At 41.2% G+C, this 25,839-nt stretch overlaps 1 protein-coding gene across 1 annotated transcript; it reads left to right on the top strand.

Moving 5' to 3' along the window:
- The first annotated feature begins 166 nt into the window (after nucleotides 1–166).
- On the top strand, nucleotides 167–25,601 carry LOC149443775 (hydroxymethylglutaryl-CoA lyase, mitochondrial-like). Its single transcript, XM_089655306.1, has 9 exons — nucleotides 167–325; nucleotides 2,348–2,431; nucleotides 5,049–5,156; nucleotides 9,977–10,072; nucleotides 12,304–12,452; nucleotides 13,871–13,934; nucleotides 14,038–14,226; nucleotides 19,187–19,312; nucleotides 24,642–25,601. The coding sequence occupies exons 1-9, from the start codon at nucleotides 245–247 to the stop codon at nucleotides 24,741–24,743; spliced, it is 999 nt and encodes a 332-aa protein (XP_089511432.1). The 5' UTR covers nucleotides 167–244; the 3' UTR covers nucleotides 24,744–25,601.
- The last annotated feature ends 238 nt before the right edge of the window (nucleotides 25,602–25,839 follow it).

Genomic DNA, 25,839 nt, shown 5'->3' with positions numbered 1-25,839 from the left:
CAATACCCAGACACCACTGCACACCGCCGCCTCTCCCATACACACCAGAACAGACTGTCATGAGGCAGGGCTGACAATAGGTGTCGCACTCTGCCAATGAATATCCTTATACGGGTTTCCCGGCCAACCTTAGCGCGTAGGGGGAGTGTCCATGGCGTGTTTCGGGATTAGCCCGTCTTTGTATCCAATCCGCGAGTGGCAGGGAGGCTGAGCGGAAGTGTGACTTTGTTTATAGGTGTCACGGATGATGTTAGCGATGAGTGTCCGCAGAGGGGCTCCGTGGGGGGCCGGGGCTGTCTGGATTCCGAGGGTTGTGCTGCGCCAGGTCAGATCTACAGCACTGCTTCTCCATAGATGTGTCTGTCCTCCAGATGTTGGAGAGGTGATTGGGTTGTCACCTCATTCCTTTAACACCGGACACATGAATTCCACAGGTTCCGAGGCTAATGTAATACACACAAGGCACTCAGGGAGTTTAATTACCACCTTAATCTGCCACGGGATCTGTGTAATTCATATGTGTCCGGTGTTAAAGGGATGAGGTGGCAACCCTAAGAGGTGACCCCACACATCATACATCCATTCACATATAGAAGCCATTCCTAGCTGTGGGTAGAGGAAGGAAAACATAGCTGACAGGATTTTATTTTTGCTCTGTGTGTCCCATTGAGGAGATTTACCTCCACTTCCTAGATTTCGCCAAAGTGGGATCCATCAGACCCAGTGTCCCCCTAGGAGGATTTCACCTTGATTACTGTTGCTGTGACAACTCACAGTTTTGGATCTTCCCTTACTCTGGACTTGTTCCCACAAGTGACTATTATTGCTGCCCCCCTGAAAGACAGGATAGATCACTTTTCAGAGGGGATTTAACAGATGGTTAGGAGATGCCGCATTCTCACTGCCTGTTTTAACCCAAAAATGCCCACCCACCGCACAACAACTGCTTGCTTCAGCAGCATGGCTCCATTTGCTTTACTGGGTGGAGTTCCATAGCGGCATGCTGATTGTAGTATGCTGTTTTATTTTGCAATTCTGTGTTTCAGTGGATGGCTGGGGTGGTAAAACTACAGCTCAATCATCCGCTTTTACCACCAAAGTGTGAACCACTTCTAGGCTGCATTCACACCTGCGCATTTCCTTAATGTGTGACAAAACACACAGAAATGTGCATTTTGCTATGCATTTCAAAAATGTGCTGCAATCATGGGTCACGCATGGACTGCTATTAATTGTTATAGCACCCCAAGCACGGGCAGCAGAATCACAACAAAATGCACAATGCTGCACAACAGAAAAGGTTCTGAAGCTACTTTGGGGCATTTGTCACTCATAGGGTTATCCATTCAAGTTAATGGGCTGTCCTAGGTGCAACACATGTTATTGCAAAAGAAAAACACAAGTGGGATCACAGGTTCCTGCTTTCTTCAGGTGTACATAGGGCCTTACTGCTTCATCCACCACAGGATGCAGGAAAGAAAACTTCTTGATTCCTCCATCAGCACAGTCAGTGTTGATGGGGACCTTCCCTGCTGGCAGAACACAATGATTACTGCTACCTGGTGTAGATGCCGGAAGTAATCACTTGTAAAAAAGCCAACAGTACCTAAGTCAATCTATGGATCATCTTAAGTACAACCAGCCTGCCCATAGATGAATCAAATCTCAGCCAGACCTGCTGAACCGGCCAAGATTCGATCCATCTATGGCCGGCTTATTGGGCCATAAATTGTAAGCAAGCTTGTAAACATGTAGATATGGTGCTGTAGTTGTGGTCATATGAGGTCTCTAATGGGACAGCGCAGTGGCTAAGTGGTTAGTACTTCCGCCTGGCAGTACTAGAGTTGTTGATTCAAATCCCAGCCACAGCACCACCTGCCTGTAGTTTGCATGCTTTCCCTGTGCCTGCGTGGGTTTCCTCCGGGTACTCCGGTTTCCTCCGGGTACTCCGGTTTCCTCCCACACTCCAAAGACATGCTGGTAGGTTAATTGGTTCCCGTCTAAATTGGCCCTAGTATGTGTATGTATGAATGTGAGTTAGAGACCTTAGATTGTACGCCCCTTGAGGGTTAGGGACTGATGTGAATGTACAATATATATGTAAAGTGCTGCGTAAATTGACGGCGCTATATAAGTACCTGAAATAAATAAATAATAAATTACTCTGTTATCTCAATTGCAGCATCATGGTAGAAAACTGTGTTTTTTGTCTTTTTTTACAAAAGTATATTGTGATTTGGTACCGCTGATAAAAAAGAGCAACGTTCCCTGATAAGATCTATCAGATGTCTAAAGTATGAAATCTGTGATGATGTAATAACTAATCATAAGCCATGTGTGTTGACAGATCAGTTCGTTCCCTGTATACTCCTTCCCTGCGGAAGTGAAGGTTGTTGAGGTTGGACCTAGGGATGGATTACAGAACGAGAAGGTAAGCACCATTCAGCTGCATTCACACTTGAGCTGAGTGTCTTCAATTGTTTTACAGGCAGTTTTGCTTGAGCTATTATTTTTAACAAATGGAAAGCTCATTTCTAGGTCCACGTGTACCGTGTGTGCTTTTCAGGTGTCCCCGTTGAAGTCTATTGGGGTCAAAAATGCTTGACGCTTGTATCTCAAAATATGCTCATGTACTTTTTTGAGCTTCAAGTGACACTACACTCAGGTGTGAACAGGCACTTTTGAAACCCATGGGATTTTCAATGTTGAATGTTTTCAAGCTGCCAGACATTCAGGTATGAATGGGGCCTGAGGCTGCGTTCACAATATAGCAGCATGCACGTGTTCAAAACTTGTTTAGCTAATAAAAATTCCTTCAGCTTTATTCACATCACTTACAGTGAAGGTATGTCCCACATGGTTCAGACAGCTGGTTTTTAGAGAGATCTTCACTGCAAGGATGAAGGTATCTCAGGAGCGATGACATCCCTTCCTGTTAGTGTTCCATTTCTGCACACTGAGACTAAAAATGCCATCCCCTGAGCATTGGGAGAATCCAGGAGTCTCCAGGCCCAACAGTCAAACTATGCAGTACAATGTGTGGAGCAGACTGGGAGTGGCAGACACCTGGGTCCACCCACCACAGCAATTAGTGATATAAATACAGTGGATATAAAAAGTCTACACACCCCTGTTAGAATGTCAGGTTTCTGTGATGTAAAAAAATGAGACAAAGGAAAATAATTTCAGAACCTTTTTCACCTTTAATGTGACCTATAAACTGTACAACTCAGTTGAAAAACAAACTGAAATATTTTAGGTGGAGGGAAGTAAAAATAAAAAAGTAAAATAATATGGTTGCATAAGTAATACTTTGTTGAAGCACCTTTTTGATTTGATTCCAGCACTCAGTCTTTTTGGGTAGGAGTCTTTCAGCATGGCACATCTTGACTTGGCAATGTTTGCCCTCTTCAGATCACCCCACAGATTTTCAATCGGATTCAGGTCTGGGCTCTGGCTGGGCCATTCCAAAACTTTAATCTTCTTGTGAAACCATTTCTTTGTTGATTTGGATGTATGCTTTGGGTTGTTGTCATTGAAAGATGAAGCTCCTCTTCATGTTCAGCTTTCTAGCAGAAGCCTGAAGGTTTTGTACCAATATTGACTGGTGTTTGGAAATGTTCATATTTCCCTCTACTTTGACTAATACCCCAGTTCCAGCTGAAGAAAAACAGTCCCAAAGCATGATGCTGCCACCACCATGCTTCACTGTTGGTATGGTGTTCTTTTGGTGATGTGGAGTGTTGTTTTTGCGACAAACATATCTTTTGGAATTATGGCCAAAAAGTTCACCCTTGGTTTCATCAGACCAGAACACATTTCCCACATGCTTTTGGGAGACTTCAGATGTGTTTTTACAAAATGTAGCCGGGCTTGGATGTTTTTCTTCATAAGAAATGGATTCCGTCTTGCCACTCTACCCCATAGCCCAGACATATGAAGAATACGGGAGATTGTTGTCACATGTACCACACAGCCAGTACTTTCCAGATATGCCTGCAGCTTTCGTTAATGTTGCTGTAGGCTTCTTGGCAGCCTCCCAGACCAGTTTTCTTCTCATCTTTTCATCAATTTTGGAGGGACGTCCAGTTCTTGGTAATGTCACTGTTGCGCCATATTTTCTCCACTTGATAATGACTGTCTTCACTGTGTTCCATGGTATATCTATTGTCTTGGAAATTCTTTTGTACCCTTCTCCTTACTGATACCTTTTAACAGTGAGATCCATCTGATGCTTTGGAAGCCCTTGCGGTCCATGGCTTTTGCTGTAGGATGTGACTAAGAAAAATGTCAGGAAAGACCTACACTGCAGTGCACTGACTCCTATTTAACATGATTTTGAATGTGATTGCTAAATTCTGAACACAGCTGCATCCCCATTTATAAGAGGGTGTGCACACTTATGCAACCATGTGATTTTAGTTTTTTATGTTTACTTCCCCCCCTAAAATATTTCAGTTTGTTTTTCAATTGGGTTGTACAGTATATAGGTCACATCAAAGGTGGAAAAAGTTCTGAAATGATTTATCTTTGTCTAATTTTTTTTTACATCACAGAAACCTGACATTTTAATAGGAGTGTGTAGATTTTTTATATCCACTGTATGTCACAGTTTGCTATATAAAAAAAAACAATGGGGAATGTACAGGACAGGTGGCAGGGGGATTACATGCATAGCAACTAACAGTCTTAAAGGATAATTTCACCTTTAGTAACATGTTACACCCATATTTAGGGTGTAACATGTTACTGTGCACTTCTCTCCTCACTCCCAAATCCAAAATCATGTGTGTTTATTATTTATTTATTTATTTATTTTTAAGTTCTAAACTTTGGCTTTAAAAGGGAGCAGAAGGCTTTTTCAAGAACAGAAAAGACAGGTGTTCTCACTGCTAGGATTGTGTGTACTACAAAAATAAAGTATTTAAAGGTGTCTAAGGCCTTTTTAAGCAACTAATACAATTTCAGTTCAGCTTTAAATGTTCTTATAACTGAAATATTGCCCAGCATTCAGTTTGTTTAAGCTGCAATTCCTCTATGTCTTATAGACAAATGTACCGACAGAAGTGAAAATCAACCTTATTAACATGCTATCCGAATCTGGGTTGAAATCAATTGAAGCAACAAGCTTCGTATCTCCAAAATGGGTTCCTCAGGTATGTACCTTTTTTATTAAGCTTTGGAGTTACAGAGCGGAACAGTCTCAAACCAATAATTTTGTAGGACTCCCTCACCAAATTACATCATATTTGTTCAAAAAGAATATTTAAATATAGTGGGTTTGTACATACCGGAATGTACTTTCTTTAAGTATTATGGACAGGACAAAATCTGTTAAAAATAGGATCTTGCATTTTATTATCCATATTTTATATCTAGCCAGCAGGTGGCACTCTTCAGTCCACTTTTCACTATTCACCTATTTCAACTCAGCTTTGCTGAAAGAAGTACATTGTTTACAGAATTCTAGTGAGCTTCACAGCATTGACCAATCTCTTTATCAAACTGCTCAGTAGAGGGAGCCTTGAAACTGACAAAACTGAACTTCAAAGCAGGCTTTTTTAATGTGCTGTCTCTTTAGCTATCTCATAGTGCTTTGGCAATTCATAGCCATGCATTGGTTTTTGTTTTTTTTTTGTAAAACAAAGATTTCATATATAATAAAAAAAAGATATAAAGCAACAGTTTAAAAAAAGATGTCATAAACACTACAGAGGCACAGCTTGTAGGGCTCAATACCTCATACTCAATACTGTCTTCTTCTTTTTCCTCCTCCCCTTTCCTTTTTCTTTGTGATTGCCATTGATGCAGGGAGATAATGGACAGACATAGCCAGACTGATGGGCATTGGCAGACAGATTTATTGCTATTGACCCAAACAAATAGATGAACAAAAATAAATGAACAGACTGATTGTCTTTGACAACCATTGTGGTTAGTATTGACTGCCATCCTGACTGATGTTGGCATGGACATTAGTGAACATAGGATGACTGATCACTGGCAATGCATCTGATTGCTATTGACAGAAACTGTAACTGGCACAAACAGACTTATGGAAAGACCTTTGCAGTGAGGAGGGGGCATCATTTATCAAGTTATTATAGTGCTGGTGGGGACGTGGAGGGTGCCATTCCTGAGATCTCATTCTGAAAACACTAGTTGTCAGGATGTGATGTTGCACTTTTGTCTTTTTTTTTTTTCACAGGCTTTCTCTGACTTTCCTGATGTGCATATTTCAGAATGAGGTCAGCAATTGCAGTCATTATAGCTCTCTCATAACAGATTTACTTTAGCTTAAAATTAAATTAGGAAGCCATTCATGGCCTCAGTGCAATTATGCAAGCCTCAAGTGTAGAATCTAAGCGATTTAGCAGTCCCGGTCCTACCAGTGTGTTCTGGCGGGAGGGGAGATCCTTAAAGTGATTGTAAAGGCATTTTTTCTTGATAATAAACATGTTACTGCCTATGTGCTATGGTTTTGCACAGAGCAGCCCCGATCGTCCTCTTCTCGGGTCCTGTGCCGGGACCCCTGGCCCCTCCCTCCTGCCAGGTGCACCCACAGCAAACAGCTTTCAGTCCACTCCCGCTGCTTTGTCTGCCAATGAGGAGGCAGAGACCTGGGAAAGCCAAGGCTCTCGTGCACATCGCTGGATCGAGATGGGACTCGGGTAAGTATAAGTGGTGCTGGGGGGCTGCTGCACACAGAAGATTATTTACCTTCATGCATAGAATGCATGAAGGGGAAAATCCTTGAGCCTTTACAACCACTTTAAAGGTTAAGTTCACCCGTATTCAGGGTGTAACATGTTACTAAATCAGCAGCCCCTGTACCCCCCAAGCCCCCATTGTGACAACAGGTAGGGGATTTCCTCCCAGCTCCCACTATGAAAAGAGCATGGCTGTGGGGGGCTGCACCCACCCAGCTGCATCAATCATTCACAGAATTCTGTGAATTAATGAACTACAACTACCATCGCGGCTGATGGCTTGTAGTTCTCAATGAACCACAATGGCAGTGACGAGCGCTCTAGTAGATCATTGATACTTCCTGCAATTCAGTAGCTGTCTGCCTGCCCATAAATATTACAGGCAGACAACAACACTGACAGTCTGCAGGAGCTTGACACTGCACCCACAATCTGCTGATCACGGATGCAGTGCTTTATACAGTGCCTTGAAAAAGTATTCGTAGCCTATCCGTTTAAGTGGACGGCCATGTCTTGGTAGATTTGCTGTTGTGCCATTCTATTTCCATCTTCGGATGATGGATTGAATAGTGCTCTGTGAGACATTCAAAGCTTGGGATATTTTTTTATAACCTAACCCTGCTTTAAACTTCTCCACAATTTTATCCCTGACCTGTCTGGTGTGTTCCTTGGCCTTTATGATGCTGTTTGTTCACTAATGTTCTCACACAGGCTGACTCTATTTACTAATTAGGTGACTTCTTAAGGCAATTGGTTCCACTAGATTTTAGTTATGGGTTGAGGTTGAGAATAAAGGGGGCTGAATACAAATGCATGTCACACTTTACAGATATTTATTTGTAAAAAAAATTGAAAACCAATTATCATTTTCCTTCCACTTCACAATTATGTGCCACTTTGTGTTGGTCTATCACATAAAATCCCAATAAAATACATTTATGTTTTTTGTTGTAACGTGACAAAATGTGGAAAATTTCAAGGCTTATAATAAAATAAACAAACACACACTTTTTTTTTTTTTTACTTGCAAAAAGATGTGTATTTATTTTTTCTTTTTGTGAACTTAACCTTTAATGACCGGAGACTCTGAGATAGCTGAGCAGATTCTGGTCTTGTTTCAGTGAGAATGCCTTCTACGCTGTCTAGCTAAGGGGCTCTGTACTTGGCCAGGCAGTGCATCAGTAGTGGTCAAGGATCTGACTATGTAGTCTGGTTGTAGTTTATTATTATTAAGTGCCATCAACTCATGTCCAAGTCCTAGTGACTTGATGAATAAGAGCTCTAAAAGAAGCCTGCTTTGTGCTAGTCTGCCGAGATCTTCCAGTGTCATCCCCACTGCCTTAGTCAATGTATCCAACCATCTAGTAGTCGGTCTCCCTCTTCGCCTGGTTCCTTCGATCTTCCCAAACATTATTTCCCTCTCCACTGATCTCTCTTATCTGACAGTGTGAGAAAAATATGACAGTGGCAATTTTATCATTTGGGCTTCTAGTGCAGTGGTCGGCAAGCCGCGGCTCGCGAGCCACATGCGGCTCTTTATCCACTCTAATGCGGCTCTTCTGTGTGCCGGGCGCCTGCCCCCCTCCCTCCTCTCGGTCGGCCGCTCCCCTGCCTCCTCTCGGTTGGCAGCCCCAAAAGTCCGCGCGGACCTTTTAATCCGGCCCGCGGATGTGGCTGTCAGGATGTGTGTAGGCGGGGCAGCGTGCCGAACGTGAGGGGAGGGGAGCTAGGCTCCTCTCACAGTCCGCCCTGAAGACCCGAACGGCGCGGGAAGACAGCGAGAGGAACACAAAAGGTAAGTGAATTGACACGGGGGACTTGGCTTACTAGAAGGGGGGGGGGATAGTACTGTGGGGGATGAAATACTATATGAGGGATCAATTACTTTATGAGGGATGAATTACTTTATGAGGGATGAATTACTATATGGGGGGATGAAATACTATATGAGGGATGAAATACTTTATGAGGGATGAATTACTATATGGGGGATGAAATACTATATGGGGGGATGAAATACTATATGGGGGGATGAAATACTATATGGGGGGATGAAATACTATATGAGGGATGAATTACTATATGAGGGATGAATTACTATATGGGGGATGAATTACTATATGGGGGATGAATTACTATATGAGGGATGAATTACTATATGAGGGATGAAATACTATATGAGGGATGAATTACTATATGGGGGGATGAAATACTATATGAGGGATGAAATACTATATGAGGGATGAATTACTATATGAGGGATGAAATACTATATGAGGGATGAATTACTATATGAGGGATGAATTACTATATGAGGGATGAAATACTATATGAGGGATGAAATACTATATGAGGGATGAAATACTATATGAGGGATGAAATACTATATGAGGGATGAATTACTATATGAGGGATGAAATACTATATGGGGGGATGAAATACTATATGGGGGGATGAAATACTATATGAGGGATGAAATACTATATGAGGGATGAAATACTATATGAGGGATGAATTACTATATGGGGGATGAAATACTATATGAGGGATGAAATACTATATGAGGGATGAAATACTATACGGGGGATGAAATACTATACGAGGGATGAAATACTATACGGGGGATGAATTGCTATGGGGGATGAATTACTATATGGGGGATGAATTACTATGGGGGATGAATTACTATATGGGGGATGAATTACTATGGGGGATGAATTACTATATGGAGGATGAATTACTATATGGGGGATGAATTACGATGAGGGATGAATTACTATATGGGGGATGAATTACTATGGGGGATGAATTACACTATGGGGGATGAATTACTATATGGGGGATGAATTACTATGGGGGATGAATTACTATATGGGGGATGAATTACTATGGGGGATGAATTACTATATGGGAGATGTATTTTCAGTTTTAAAAATGTGGCTCTCAAAATAAATTTCAATCATGGTTTTGGCGAGATTTGGCTCAGTTGAAAAAAAAGGTTGCCCACCACTGTTCTAGTGACATAGCCAGTTTGATATCTTCCACAATCGATCTAGTAGTTCTCGTTGTAGTACCTGTATTAAAATTCTCAAAATTACCAATCCCTTGGTAGGCAAGACAGTATTAATACATACATTTCACATTTTAACTGATATTCAGCTTTAAATATCTCAGGCCTTCAAATTGCTGATCAGACAGATTTTGAATATGTGCAATTCCCCAGTGATAATTGTAATTTTTAAAGAATGTTTATTTCTTTTGATTAGATGGCAGATCATGTGAAGGTTATGCAAGGAATAAAAAAATATCCCAGTGTCAGCTATCCCGTTCTAACTCCAAACCTCACTGGATTCCAGGCAGCGGTAAGTTCTATATTTTTAGATTTGTTGAAGATGAGATGGCATATATATACTATACATTAGTCAGACTCATTTGATTTAAAGGAGAAGTGTGACCAAAGCCCTACTTCTCTTATGGATGTCACAGAGCTGGTCAAGGCTCTGAAAAGATCCTGACTATATGGCTAGGATCCATCTAGATGCCTGGACTGGCAGCTGGATCAGCCACTCAGTGAGCTGCTGAAAGCCTGAGCCAGCCGCTCCCACACTCTAAACAGCCCAGAACTCTAGTAGTTGCTGGAGGGGTAAAGCAGAGAGCTGGTGGCTGACAGTCACCAGCTCTCTGCTCACTGAAGGCCAAGAATTGAGTGATCAGCGGTCTTTGATCACTTAGTTCTCAGTCTTAGAAGAGGGGACAGATGCAACATTGGAGCGATACTGCATCCACCTAAGTTTATTCCCTTACTTTTCTTTAATATTTTTTTACTATTATCACTTATGTTTTGGACCAGGGTGGTGCTGTGGACATAGCATATCTTGATCTCAGTAAAGCATTTGGTTCAGTTCCTCAAAGAACATGCACAGAAGATGTACAAACAGGACTTAACCTTTGGGTGTTTCCGTGGATATGCAGTTGGTTAAATTATAGCTACCAGAGTGTGGTTGTAAAAGGGGTTTATTCAGAAAACAGACCAGTCACTATTGGTGTACCACAAGGCTCTGTACTAGGTCCTGCCCTATTTAATCTGTTCGTAAGTGACATAATTAAAGGGTTGGTGGGTAAGGTATGTCTGTTTGCTGACAACACAAAGGTGTACAATAGGATTGATAATCCCAGAGGTGTCTCTCAACATGTGACATGATTTTGCATTGCTGGAAGATTGATCAAGCAGAGGAAACTGTAGGTCATTGTTTCTATATGTAAAATAATGCACCTAGGGAAAAGATCCCACAATAGAGTACAACATTGGGGTACAGTGTTGGCCAGCACTATATAGGAAAAAGATGGAAGTACTTTTTTTTTGGGTGATTGCAAAATTAGCAAAAAGTGTGACTAGGTAGTGGGAAAAGCTAATAGAATTCTAAGATGCATCACTAGAGGGGTCACCAGCAGGAGGAAGGTGGTCCTGATTCCCCTATATAGATCTGTAGTGAGACCTCATTTAGAATACTGTGTCCAGTTCTGGAGACCTCACTTACAGACAGATATTGATAAGATAGAACAAGTCCAGAGACAGGTAACAAAAATGGTGAAAGGTCTGGGGGATAAAACATATCAAGAGCGACTTCAGGAACTTAATATGTAAAGTCTGGAGGAAGAAAGGGAAAGGAGAGACATGATCCTGTTGTCTCCCCTTTATTTATGTAACTCCAGTCAGGTTACAGTAATACAGTAAATATGCCTCTGTTTTGCTTTTTTTAAAACCCTGTGACTCTCACACTCTCAGTTCTTCTGTGGTCTGACACGCCCCACTGAACAGTGCTGTAGCCAACATCGGTCCAGCTCCCTGTTGATCAGAGCAGCCTGACTGTCCTAGATCTGCCAACACAGGGATTTTTAATCCTTGCTACTGCACTTAACAGGTAAAATGATGTAAAAAGCGGCACTGATATTGATTAGAGCACTGTTCAATGGGGCATGTCAAACCACAAGAACGGTATTATCAAGGTGGACAGGGAAATGGCTCAGGTTAGGAAACTTGTCCTGATCATTCCTGCTCCCCAGATGTTGGCCTCACGTCCTCATCAGCTTGCCCTTGTACTCACAATTGCCCTTTTAGCTCTGCAGCCAGCTTAGAGTGCAGCTAAAACCTCTGGATTTACTATTGTAATGTAGTCAGGCATGATGTGTACTGTATGTTAGTGCTGGTTCACATATATGCAGATTGGATGGGGTTTGAACTGCATTCCAATCCACATGACATGTGAAATAACATTGCTTTCTATGGTGCCTGTTCACATATGTCCAGTGCAATGACTGGATGTGGATTCAGTGCGGTTTGAAAAAGAATCCTGTATGATTTATGAGCAGTGCAGTCAAGTTCACGTGCGAATTACTGGCTATTGACTTCTATGAGAACTGTTTCTAAACAGCGCATGTGTGAACAGGATAAAATCCTGTCCTGAACCTTATGTAAACCTGACATGAACCGCTGAACAGCTACTGTATCAATTAGCTGTTAAACCTGAGCTTCAATCCGCACCACACATGTGAATCAGCTATATAGGATAATTTTGAGTCTTTCTGTTGTCAGGTTGAATGTGGTGCCAAAGAAGTGGCCATATTTGGAGCAGCTTCTGAACTCTTTAGTAAAAAGAATATTAACTGCACCATAGAAGAAAGTTTGCAGAGATTCCAAGCCGTGACTGATGCAGCAAAAGAAGCCAATATACCTGTGAGAGGGTAAGGACCCTTCTTTTTATGAAGAAAGCAATGTCACCTATTTTCAGTATTGCTTAATTCTATTTCACTGACCATGTGCAATGTATCTGTTGATACATTGAGATTTTCTTTCAGCTGCTAATGATATACTCTGCAGCTCACTTTCTAGGAATAACTTTATTAAAGGATGCTGTATTCAGTTGTCTCTTGGTCTAAGACCTCATTTACAATTGCAGCTCTGAACATTTAAACAAAAGACCTGCTGTGTGTTATATAAATGCATATACAGCAAAAATGCATTATTTATATATGTGGAGTGATCAAACAAGATGTATCGATGAAGATACACTAGAAATAAGAATATAGAAAACGCATGATCATGACATGCGTGGAAGTATCCAAATGTCCAAAATGTATGAGGATCAGGTACAACCTTCCAAAAGTTTATATAGAATCCAAATGCGTTTATGCGTATATATGATGTAATTGATGTACAGAGTGCGCACTTACCAGATGCGCTAATAAAAAGCGTGTTGTTATATAGTATCCCTGGTGTGAAGAGCTCCCTCGGGTATGGATGACGATACAGCCTAGGGGTGGGTGGTCCTCCTCAGGGTCCTGGGGTGCGTTAGTCTTTCCAGCCTGGGAATCAGACAAGTCCTGTCTGGAGAGCTGAAAGCACCTCTTCCAGTCAGTATCCCGGTACCTTAAAGAGGCTAAATATCTGGAAAGACTAACGCATCCCCAGGACCCTGAGGAGGACCACCCACCCCTAGGCTGTATGCGTTTATATAACACACAGCAGGTCTTTTGTTTAAATGTTCAGCGCTGCACCAATATTTATTTTTTGTTGTTTAGCGGCATTGTGGTTTACCTTTTAGTGTGTTCAGCTGCTTACTCTATCATTCAGATTTAGCGCTTGCTTTATTTTATCATTTTCATTTACAATTGCAGTTGTGAAGGAATGGGGGCAGAAAAACTGCGAAGGTAGCAGACAGGGGTGTACATATGTGGAAGCTAAAGATTAACCCCCTCATTTTGTGAAAGTGACCCATTCACTTGAATGAGGCAGTAACCCCCACCCACAACCAGGTGCAGACACTGAGGAGGCGATATAATGCCACCTGTCAAACACTCTCTGAAGAGCAATCCACCATGGAGGACACCACAACTGTAAACCAGCCTTTGCATGGCTGGGAATGGCAACTAATTCTGCTTGTAAAGCCGGTATTGTTTTTTTTTAATTTCCTGTTTGAGCTTTGTATTGTGTATCTGACAACAAGAGGGTATTTATTCCTATCCATTCTTTTACAGTGTTAAAATAAAATCATAGCCTTTAAATTAAATTGTCACTACATGTATGCTATTTTTGTTACTACTGTTTTTCTTAAATTATAAAACCAATCATTTTTTGACATTTGTATCTGGTGGGTTTGCAGGTATGTGTCTTGTGTTCTTGGGTGCCCATACGAGGGGAAAATATCGCCAAGTAAAGTGGCAGAGGTAAAATAATATATGATCCCTTTTCTAAAACACACTGTGCTTCTTATCTTCTGCACACAGCACAGATATAAATGAAATCTTTATTATATTTTCTTTTCTCTAGGTGGCACACAAGATGTTCTCTATGGGTTGCTATGAGATTTCTTTAGGGGACACAATTGGTGTGGGGACACCAGGCAGTATGAGAGATATGTTGACTGCTGTCCTAGATGTTATTCCATCTAAAGCCTTAGCTGTTCACTGCCACGACACATACGGACAGGCTCTGGCCAATATACTTGTAGCACTGCAGGTAACACTTTGCTTTTTACTTGTCTCTCTCACTTAATTCTCTTTTTAAAAGTAAAAGTTTAATCATGTCCTCTGGATACTGATTCTGAATGGGAGGGTCTGGTTCATTATAATCACCTGGTTCACTCAGTGTTTTAATGAAAAAGGCTGCAGGGTCTGCATCCCTAAAAGCCTGTTCACACTAAAACATGGTGCGGGAAAGGTGTGTTTCCTGCACTGCATGAGAATGCGCTGCACTTGTGTGGCTCATGCAGGTGCCAGTGACTTGTTAAAGGCACCTAAAATGCATCTCGCAAATGCAGCACGTTTGTGGCCACCAAATCACATGGTACAGCAGTACTGAAAAAGTAGTGCTTGCACTACTTGGCTTTCAAAACTGGACCACACGGGAACACGTGCCATCTGGTGGGAGCCAGCCCTTAGGAAGTATTGAAACCTTTGGGAGTGTTTCGCAAAAATGGAAATTCCTGTTGCAGAGGATGCCTAAAATTTGACTTGTATCTTAGTGCAAACTTCTGGGAAAAATCAATGGGCCAATGCAGAAGCAGTAAATTACATATTTGGGGGCTGTTCTGTACACCAACGGCTTGCGTAGCAATTGTATATGCTATATTTTTTTTTATTTGCTTTTTTTTTTTTTGCCCACAGAGGTGGAGTTACCCTTTAAGTTGTTAATAATATGGTTTTCCCATTTTTACATGACTGCTGTACAATTTGTTTGAGTATAGATTGGATTATGTATGCAGAATTGTAGATTCTGTTTTTAGGTACAAATAGGCATTAGGTTTCGTTGTTTTGATTTGCTGTTTTTGGAAAGACTTAGTTACAATTTGATGTTTGTGAGGTATACTGGCCAAAACTCATTAAAGGATAAGTTCATCTTTAAAAAAAACTGTGCTGCCCCAAGTAGCATAATGTACAGCGGCAGATCCTGGAACTTTCAAATGATGGGGAAATGTCTCCACACCATACATTGTATAAGGAAATATCTGCCTGTCTATGGCCACCTTAAAGTATAACTAATGACAAACCTTTTTTTTTTTTGGATGGATGGATTCATTTGTTAATTGCTGATTGTGTCCCCATTAGGGATATTCACCCTTTCTATTTGTCCTGTATAATGTTAGCACAGAGAATGAAAGTGAAAAAATCCCACATTTTGGATTGTCACTGAAACAGGAATAGAGGGGAAACCTACAATTGGGGACACTAGATCTGGTGAACCTGGTGACAACCAGGGATTCCCGCACCTTGGGGGGAATTTCCCCTCACTTCCTTTTTGGCTATTGGACAGGAAGTAAAGGAAAATCTCTCCAGTGGGACACAGATGGGAAAAAAACTTACAGGGGTATAACTGTCCTTTACTCTATCAAAATTAAAACGTTTTGCCTTTGGTTCTACATTGGTTAAATTGTAAATACAGTGATTCCCTATTTGTTTAGCATTGATCATGTGTTGACGCATGAGCTCTAACCCAGTCACAAACATGGGAGGAACTTGTGTAACACCATGGGTATTTGAGTTTAAAAATGCTTCCTAAGCTTAAAGAGTAACTCCACTTTTGTTGAGAAAAAACATTCTCTTCTGGGTGATCTATGTACATTGCAAGGATTTTAAAAAACTGTTGCAGAGACCTAGCTTTTGTTATTCCAAAGAAATGGCTGTTTTTTTTGTGTCCATATGCAGAACAAATTTGTATGGCGGTGACTTTACAATTATCAAACAACTGCTGAACCTGTAAGGCTCTAATGGGGAAAATTACATGGTCTGCATCCCTTTAGACTTGATTTCCCTTTGGGATTTTAGGCGTGATTTTCCCTTTGTCACAGGGGATTCTCAAAATCTAACTTGTATCTTAGTGTAGACTTCTGGGAAAATCAGTGCTCCAATCAGAATCAGAAAATTACATTTCTGCGGAGTGTGTTCTGTGTACAGAATATCTCCAGGTAGCCATATTGCATTGCATTTTAACCATTAGCCGCCCGGCCTATAGCCGTTTGGCATCAAAAGCGCTTTAGCTTTCCGGGTGCACGCCATTTGGCGTGCTCCTGCACTAGCGCAGTTCGCACGGTTGCAGATCCGCGCAGCCTGTCACCGGCCGTGTACCTCGGACACGGCCGTTGACAGATCTGAGTACCGGCTATCGTTGCCGCTACCATGTGACCTGCTGTGACCTATCACAGCAGGTCACATGACAGTTGTATACAATAGATGGCTTCATTCATGCCATCCATTGTATACTAGTGCCTAGCTGTGAATGGTCACAGCAGGTCACATGCACATGTCATGTGATTAGCTGTGGCCAAATCACAGCTAAGCACAAAAAAAAAAAAAAAACCTGAATGAATCGATTTCATTCAGGTAAATGCTTGCTTATAGCAAAGTAATTCTTTGCTATAAGCAAATTGTGTAAAAAAAAAAAAAAAAAAAAAAAAAAAAAATATCACTTCCCCAAAGTAGTACAATGTTACTATGGTAACATTGTACTACTTTGGTCATAGTAAAATATGAAAACAAAAACTTAATAAAAATTAAAAAAAGTAATAAAAAATTAAAATTAATTAAAAAAATATATATATATTTTATTTTTTCATACTGTCACCAGTCAGTGTCCCTGTTCACTGCCATGCCAGTTATATGATGACGCTGTACTGCACTGGTGACAGTATGTAAAAAAAAAATAGTGAAAATAATTTTTTAAATTTTTTAATTTTCCGAAAAATTATGACAAAAAAATAAAACTTAAAAAACTTGCCATTCCTCTTATGAAGTACGTCCGACTGCCTACTCTGCAAAAAGGGGTCATTTGGGGGATATCTGTACTGTTCTGACATTCTTGGACCTCAAGAAATTAGATTGGCTGTCAGTACTTCAGGATTGATCAATTTTCAGATCTATACCATAGTTTGTGAACTCTATAACTTTCCTACAAACTAAATAATACATCCTAATTTGGGTTATTTTCACCAAAGACATGTAGCAGAATACATTTTGGCCTAAATTTATGAAGAACAATTATTTATTTGTAAACTTTTATAACAGAAACAAAGAAAAACGTGTGTTTTTTTCAAAATGTTTGGTCTTTTTTTGTTAATTTAGCAAAAAATAAAAACCCCAGCGGTGATTAAATACCACCAAAAGAAAGCTCTAGTTGTGTGAAGAAAATGATAAAATTTTAGTTTGGGTACAATGTTGTATGACCGCGCAATTGTCATTCAAAGTGTGAGAGCTCTGAAACCTGAAAACTGGCCTGGGCAGGAAGGTGTAAAATTGCCCGGTATTGAATTGGTTAAATTACCGCGCTGCAGATTAGAAAGGCAGTTTTTAATAATATTCAGTTATAATATGAATTGTGTCACAATTGTAAACACCAGTCTTTTTTAACCAGGGTGCCTTGGCAAAATGCCTACAAAAATTGCCCAAAAATTGTTTACAAGCCAGCAAGTGGCTCAAGCCTGCCTTTTAGTTACACAAACCCACAGGTTTTCATTGTGCAGAATTTCAACCTTCTAGCCACAAACGTTCTCACAACCACTGACACCATTAGTTGATATAGAGAATGTCAGTCACCTGCATGGCATCCTTGTTTGACCCTCCCCTGCCCCTCTCTGTCAGTAAGGGGGTCAAATTAGTGATCGAGAGAAGCTGAGGGAGAAGCATTGAAATACTATTTAGTATCAATGTTCAAGTGTATTTGCTTCGGAACAATAAATCTCCTGGAACAGCTGGGGTCCTACATGTGTGGATGTTGCTGCATTAGGTAAAACTATTAGAATCGTTTTTGCACTTTAGAATAGAGTGTCTTGAGACTGTCCATAAGTTTTAAAGGGTCCCTCAAGATTGTTCATAACTTTAAGGGTGCCTTGACTAAACAAAGGTTGAGAAACACTGGTATAAACTATATTATTATTTTTTTTTATTTGCTATTTCTTTTTCCCACAAACGTTACCCGTTCAGCAGATTGAAACATAACTTTATAATATTCTATACATCATTCAGAATGTACAAAAGCTCTATGTGTAATCTTATAATCTTTTACATACCGTTGTTTTCGGGTTGTGCACTTTTGCGTGACAGCTTATTTTATTTTTTTATTTCAGGTACTTATATAGCGCCGTCAATTTACGCAGCGCTTTTACATATATATTGTACATTCACATCAGTCCCTAACCCTCAAGGGGCGTACAATCTAAGGTCCCTAACTTACATTCATACATACATACACATACTAGGGCCAATTTAGACAGGATCCAATTCACCTACCAGCATGTCTTTGGAGTGTGGGAGGAAACCAGAGTACCCGGAGGAAACCCACGCAGGCACAGGGAGCACATGCAAACTCCAGGCAGGTGGTGCCGTGGTTGGAATTTGAACCAATGACCCTAGTACTGCCAGGCAGAAGTGCTAACCATTTACCCACTGTGACAGCTGTATATGAAAATACCTTACAGTTCAACAATTTTTAAAAGACAATTCGATTGTAAGGTGCGATTGTATGTGGTCAGCCTAAGTCCACTAAAGGGTTGTTAGATATGATGTGCAGATTTTTTTTCTCATTATTCAGTTGAATATACATATGGCATTTCAAAACATAACATTATGGAATCATAATACTGTGCTGCTGAATAACATTTGGTTTGGCTTCTGGCATAATATCTAGATACACAGATGGTGTAACTTCCCACACACATACAAAGAATACATTTCTTCCTTACTTAAGGCCATAAGAAGAGATCTGATCAGAACATTTTGCTATGATTAAAGACTGTGTTCTTTTTTTCACATTTCTTCTATCGGTTTGAAAAAGATAGATTCTCTTAGTCCTGAGCAGTTTTTTGCATGTTTAAGGGGAACCTCTCTATACATCTCATTTTCAGTGACAAGTCCTTCATTACATGTTCTGATGTTTCATTCTGCTGTGCTATTCTGGTTATCTGACACTGTTGCTCTCTGTGTGACAGATGGGAATACATGTGGTGGATTCCTCGATTGCTGGCTTGGGAGGATGTCCTTATGCACAAGGAGCTTCAGGAAATGTGGCCACAGAAGATGTGGTTTACATGCTTCAGGGTCTTGGCATTCAAACGGTATGTATAAATAATCTTTATTTTGATGACCCTTTCATAATGAGCCATTATGTCCCTGCTGTCATGTTGTCTCCAAAATGTAACCATGCTTCAGAGAAAACTCTGGACAAGCGCAGTATACATTAATAGGTGTGCTGAAATAGCCTGTTCACATGTTGGCTTTTTTTTTCATTTGAATTCACTGCTTAACAAGTAAAGTACTATTCCATCCTGGACTTTTTCCTACACAAAACTCAAAATCCTTTCAGTGACACTGGTTTGTTGGTGGGAATTATGGCCAGGCATGGTAGAAACAGGGCCGCATTTGCCACTAAACCGTGGACAGTTAAGGTGATGGTGCCAGCTGTGGTTAGTTCCACACAGACCATGAATAGAGCTACTGTACTCCTGTAGGGCATAGGTCTGAGTCTTACTAAAAGCGATACTTTACCCATAGCAACTTGATAAAAAATAATGTTCTTTAGCAGTGAACATACGGTCCACACTAACAGTTATGCTACCAAAATTAGTGTGTGCTGTAGATTGCCTGTTTTCTGTTTCTTTTTGCTAGAGGCTGCCATTTTGCTGAAGCCCAGAACCCCTGAGCAGCAATAAATCTTTAGGCTGTCAACAAATTTTCAGGACAGTGCCGAAAAATAAAGAGCAACTGAGCATGTGCAGAGCAGGGTGAGCTGGTGTATTACTGGATTTTAAACAATACAGGTACTTATTTTTAATATTTTACTATACCTGCAAAAGGGACCATCATGAAATAATCTAGTAGGACTCAAACATCATTTACAAAATAAAAGATAAAATCATATGAAAATTAGGAGGCCTTTCATTCTTACCTGTTCCGCTACCAGTGTCACCAATTTTCACTATACTGCTGGATGAATAATCTTAGGCATTTAACTATGTCCTTTATGGCTGTGATGGTGAGTGGATGAAACCACAGCACTTCAAGGTGGACAAAGGCATCTGACGACCAGAAGAGTCAGATGCAGAAGTTTCTTGAGGCAGAAGTATCTTTTGAATACAGCAAATATTGGCAGCATGGGAAACAAGACGGGTGTACTAAAAGGTTCTTGTGTTTGTAGCTTTTTTCTTTATCTTGTGTAGGTGTTGAAAGGGTATCTTTAGAACCCTGATGCCCAACATGGGGCCCGAGGGCTACATGTGGCCCTTTGGTGTTTGAAGTGTGGCCTTGGGCCTGGCAGTCAGTACAGGTAGCATTGATTTGTAAAAAGTCCCTTAATTGTAGTAAAGTCTAGCGGTTTCATGCAACACTTCCCTAGTCTGTGACAGTCTGCTGTGGTACAACTTCAGTCTCCAACCATTAACCACTTGCCTACCAGGCACTTATACCCCCTTATTTACCAGGCCAATTTTCAGCTTTCAGCGCTGCCGCACTTTGATTGACAATTGCGCGGTCATGCAACATTGTACCCATATGAAATTTTGATCATTTTTTTCTCACAAATAGAGCTTTCTTTTGGTGGTATTTAATCACCACTGGGCGCTTTACTTTTTGCGCTATAAATACAAAAAGTGCAAAAAATTTGAAGAAAAAAAAAAGTTTCTTTGTTTCTATTATAAAATTTTTCAAACAGGTAATTTTTCTCCTTCACTGATGTGCGTTGATGAGGCAGCACTGATGGGCACTGATAGGCGGCACTGATGGGCACTGATAGGCAGCACTAAAGGGCACTGATAGGCAGCACTAATGAGGTGTCACGGATAGGCGGCACTAATATGCAGCACTGATAGGCGGCACTGATAGGTGACACTGATGATGGGTACTGATAGACGGCACTGACTGGCATCACTGCTGGGCACTGACTGGCGGCACTGACTGGCACAACCCCTGGGCACTGACTGGTGGCACTGACTGGCAGCACTGGTGGGTGGCACTGGTGGGTGGGCACAGGTGGGTGGCACTGCTGGGCACAGGTGGGTGGCACTTCTGGGCACAGGTGTTTGACTGCAGAGTGGCACAGGTGGGTGCACTGCTGGGCACAGGTGGGTGCACTGCTGGGCACAGGTGGGTGATCTGCTGGGCACAGGTGGGCGGAGCTAGTGGACGCACTGCTGAGCACAGGTGGGCGGAGCTTGCGGGTGGCACTGCTGGGCACCGATCATCAGGGCACTGATCATCAGTGCCCTGATGATCGGTGCCGATCCCCGCTCTGACAACTGCCGGTTCTCGGCAGTACTTTCCTCACGATCTGACAGCGTGAGGAAAGTGCAGCCAAGAACCGGCACTTGCATTTTCCTCTGATCAGCGTGTCATTGGACACCGCTGATCACGTGGTAAAAGGCCGCTGTGATTGGCCTTTTACCACATCACATGATCAGCTGTGTCCGTAGGACACAGCGATCACGGAGATCGCCGGGTGCGCACCCCCTGGGGCGCGCAGGAGAGCGCGTTCTGGGAGGACGTCATATGACGTCCACCCAGAACTGGCCGGCCGCAGTGCAGCCGTCATTTGGCTATCTGCGGTCGGCAGCTAGTTAAAGTAGAATGAGCTCTGACCATTTCCTCTTGTAAGTCTTCAGTCTATGATAATCTTCTGTAACATTACATTTAATGAAAAATAAAGTGTTACTAAACACAGGACCCTACATTCACTATATCTAATCTCCCACTGGACACAGATCATGGGAGTGCAATTATTTTAGTAAATATAAACTGCTAAATACCTTTTCTCATCTGCAATTAGAGCAGCCTTGTGACTTCTGTCAGTGTCCAGCACAGCACTGGTTACAGCTTAAATAACACACATATAAAAACACTGCCCAAATTCGGTAATAGGAAATGGCATAAACTAAATGACCATTATGCATACATACAATAAATCAATAAAGTTCTTGGTGTGAAAATAATAAATTGGGGCATTGGCTTCTTCCACAAACAAGTTTGCAAAAGCATGTGCCTGCTACTCAATTTTCAAATAAAAATGTTCCTGTAATGTGTGCGGCAGGTATATGCACATTAAATAGAGATGTACTGTATGTCTTTTTGTTTTTTTGTTTTGTTTTAGACAAACATGAAAAAAGATACAAAGATCAGCTTGATGTAAATAATCCTATCAAAATGCATTTATGTTTTAAAACTGTTTCTGTGTATAATTTGTAATTATAAATGTACATTGGGATTTGCTGTATCTGTTCATTAGATATGCAGGCTTTGCTTACTACATTGCAGTGCTATCAAACCTACTAATGGCCTCGTTCACATGGGTGTACTACAGCAAACACCTGAGTGAAGGCTGTGTTTACCTGTATGGGGATGCACAAGTGTTCCATGCATCCCCACGGGTTTTCTTGGTAATAATTATGGCAGAATTAAAGTGTTACTAAACCCAGGACCCTGCATTCACTATTTCTGGTCTCCCACAATACACACAACATGGAAATACAGTTATTTTAGTAAATATAAACTGCTAAATACCTTTTCTCATCAGCAGTTATAGCAGTCTCGTGACTTCTATCAGTGTCCAGCAAAGCACTGGTTACAGCTTAAACAACACACATATAAAAGCGCCGCCCAAATACAAGAATAGGAAATGGCATAAACTAAATGACCATTATGCATAAATACAATAAATCAAAGTCCTTGGTGTGAAAGTAATAAATTGGTGCATGAGCTTCTTCCACAAACAATAGGTGATTCGTAGTCTGTGCTCCCCACCTGTGTGCCCACTAACTCACCAGCTATATTGGACTCTTATAATGATACAAGAGTCATTCACGCATTGGTGGGGCATGTGGAGTTTTGCTGGGTCTTGTAGTCCTGGTTTAAATGATGCTTGTCATCCTCAATCATCCTGACATGGTAACATAATGTGCATACAAAGAATGGAGAAAGGCATCCAAATAGTGATTGTATCTGTTTATATGGCCTTAGTGAATATGACTGGACATTGGAAAAAATGTTCTTAAATGTACAGTATGTTTTAAGTTCACTTTTTGTAAAAAATAATTAATGCATCTTTTTATTTTTTTACATTGTAGCCTGTAAAGCATTGCAGCCACGATCAGCAGATCATGGGTGCAAGGCCAGGATCCCTCAGACTCACCGTAAGCTGTTTGCCTGTATCTCCCTTACAGTCAGACAGTTACTGAATGGCAGGAAACATTAATGAACTGCAAGAGCGTTGATACTACAAGCTGTCAGGCACACAGTACTTGTGGTCTATTCATTCACAGGAAACTGAATGACGCAGCCATGTGAGTAGAGCCCTTCACAGCCACGCTGTTTTTAAATTGGCAGAAGAACCCCGGCACATTGTAACAAAGAGGGAAGCGCTGGCGGGAGCTGGGTGCATAGGAGCAAGTTACAACCTAAATATGGGTGTAAAATGTAACATGCTCCTAAAGGTGCACTTATCCTTTAAACAGTACTTCAATCTGCCTTTATATGAACCTCCTCAGATGCCCAGTCAGGCTCTAATGACTCACTTTTACATGTGAAGAGACTTTGGAAATGCTTATTTTGCCTGCAGCAGGCCGATAATATTTTCTAAACCCTAGGCAATGTTATCTGTTTTGAGTTCTGTGAGCACCTTCTAATGATAAATGGTCCTTTTTTTTTTAGACAAATGATACTATCCGGTCTGATGTGTCGCTCAGTGGGTGTGTGATTCGGGCAGAGACTGAGGGGGTGAGGTGGGGGGTTGAGAGGGGTTGGGCTCCGTTTCTGCCACCCCCCTCTGCCAATGCCTCCACTGGCTTCCGATTGCGCAACGGATCAAATTCAAAATCCTAACACTGACGTACAAAGCTGTCCACCATACTGCCCCGAACTACATCACTGACCTAATATCCAAGTACCACCCAACACACACACTCCGCTCCTCACAAGACCTCCTTCTCTCTAGTTCCCTGGTCTCCTTCTCCCATGCCCGCCTCCAGGGCTTCTCCAGGTTGTCACCCATCCTCTGGAACTCCCTGCCCCAACCCATCAGATTATCACCTACTCTCCTCTCCTTTAGGCGCACCCTGAAAACCCATCTCTTCAGGGAAGCCTACCCCACCCCCTGCTAACTTGCCGACCTCCTCCACTCTTCCTACCACTCCATCCCCCACAGCTATCTCCTCCTGTACCACTATCCCCTCCCTCCTAGATTGTAACCTGGAAAGAGCAGGGCCCTCAGTCCCCTCATGTTTTGCATTGTATTGGTATTGTTCTGTCACATGTTCTGTCCCCCTTTGTAATGTACAGCGCTGAGTGAACTATTGGCGCTTTATAAATACTGTATAATAGTAATATTGTGATATGTCATGAATGTGTTCATCCAAACTTGTAAGGATACTGATTGATCTATTTTAATGATGTCTTTTTTAGGGCGTTGACTTGAAGAAGCTGACAGAGGCTGGAACATATATATGCAAAGCTTTAGGAAGAAGAAGTAATTCAAAAGTAGCTCAAGCGACATGCAAACTATGACAAGCTAAACTAATACAGTATGCACCCTGCATACAGCAACACCTCCAACGAGCTAAATGACTTGTGGCTCTGACTCTCATGATTTGTGGAAGATCTGCTTCTTTCCAGTTTGACTTGGTGGATTATGCATCTCTGCCAAGCAATTCTAACTTGGTTGCCAGAACTTGTCTAAGCGTCTAACAAATGAGAAAGCAGTCCAGTGCATGAATGGTAACATATTTTAAATAAATCCCTATAGGGAATCTGTAATGAAAGAAATGTGTAGGTTTCATTGCTGACTTCTGAAAATGCTAGATGTTTGACTGTCACTGTTATAGGTACTTTATGATCAACTAACCTGGAATAAACATGCAATAACTCTTTATCTGCTTATTTGTTCCAAGACAGTGTCTCAGAAACTAGATGGGCCATTGGATCAGCAGGAAGCCAGGCAACTAGAATTTTCAGATATAGATATCAGCAATGGCAGCCAACATTTTTTTTTTCCTTAGCACAGGTTTCCGTTAAATGAATTTTCACAAAGTGTTCCCCATATTGGTGGCCAGTAGAATAGAACAAATTACTTTCTTTTGCTGTGAAGAATGCCAGCATTATTATACAAAGCCACCCTCTTATATTGCTTTGTTAGCTATCTCCCCAATAAAAATAAAATCAGACTAGCCAAATGTATCAAAATCCAGGATGGATTGGTAGATATTTGGGGTTGAAATAGGAGGAACCACTCTGCAGGAGATGGCTTTTAACTTAACCTAACATTCATTTGCAAAACATGTCATCAAGAAGAAATTGGTTTGTAACTAATTTATACTTATGAATCATTACACACATTGTAATAAATAATTTGTATTATTCTGTAAATCATTTTTCTTATTCTGTAAATCATTTCTTTATTTATAAATGCAAAACATTACCGACTTTATCCGGTCTCCAGGAGATCAGATTGTGAGCAAAATCAAAATATTAAATGTATGATGTCTGTGACATCAGCGACACACAGCATACCGTGCTGTGTTCCAGGGAGCAGTACAGGGGCTTCCCGTCTGCTGCCAGAACAAAAATCAAGTCAGGCAGCTTAGCCATTCACTTCAAGCCTTGT

The sequence above is a fragment of the Staurois parvus genome, unplaced genomic scaffold (genome assembly GCF_062004578.1).
Source record: "Staurois parvus isolate SC_StPar_1 unplaced genomic scaffold, SC_StPar_1.0 ptg000832l, whole genome shotgun sequence".
Taxonomy (NCBI): Eukaryota; Metazoa; Chordata; class Amphibia; order Anura; family Ranidae; genus Staurois; species Staurois parvus.
The sequence above is the reverse complement of the archived record's forward strand: the minus strand, read 5'-3'. Positions and strand labels throughout refer to the sequence as shown.

Bases quoted from the DNA above. Each gene is read 5' to 3' on its own strand.
- LOC149443775 (XM_089655306.1), top strand. From the start codon at position 245: ATGATGTTAGCGATGAGTGTCCGCAGAGGGGCTCCGTGGGGGGCCGGG. The intron at 10,073-12,303 runs GTAAGTTCTATA...TTCTGTTGTCAG, and splicing joins TCACTGGATTCCAGGCAGCG to GTTGAATGTGGTGCCAAAGA. The intron at 12,453-13,870 runs GTAAGGACCCTT...GTGGGTTTGCAG, and splicing joins GCCAATATACCTGTGAGAGG to GTATGTGTCTTGTGTTCTTG.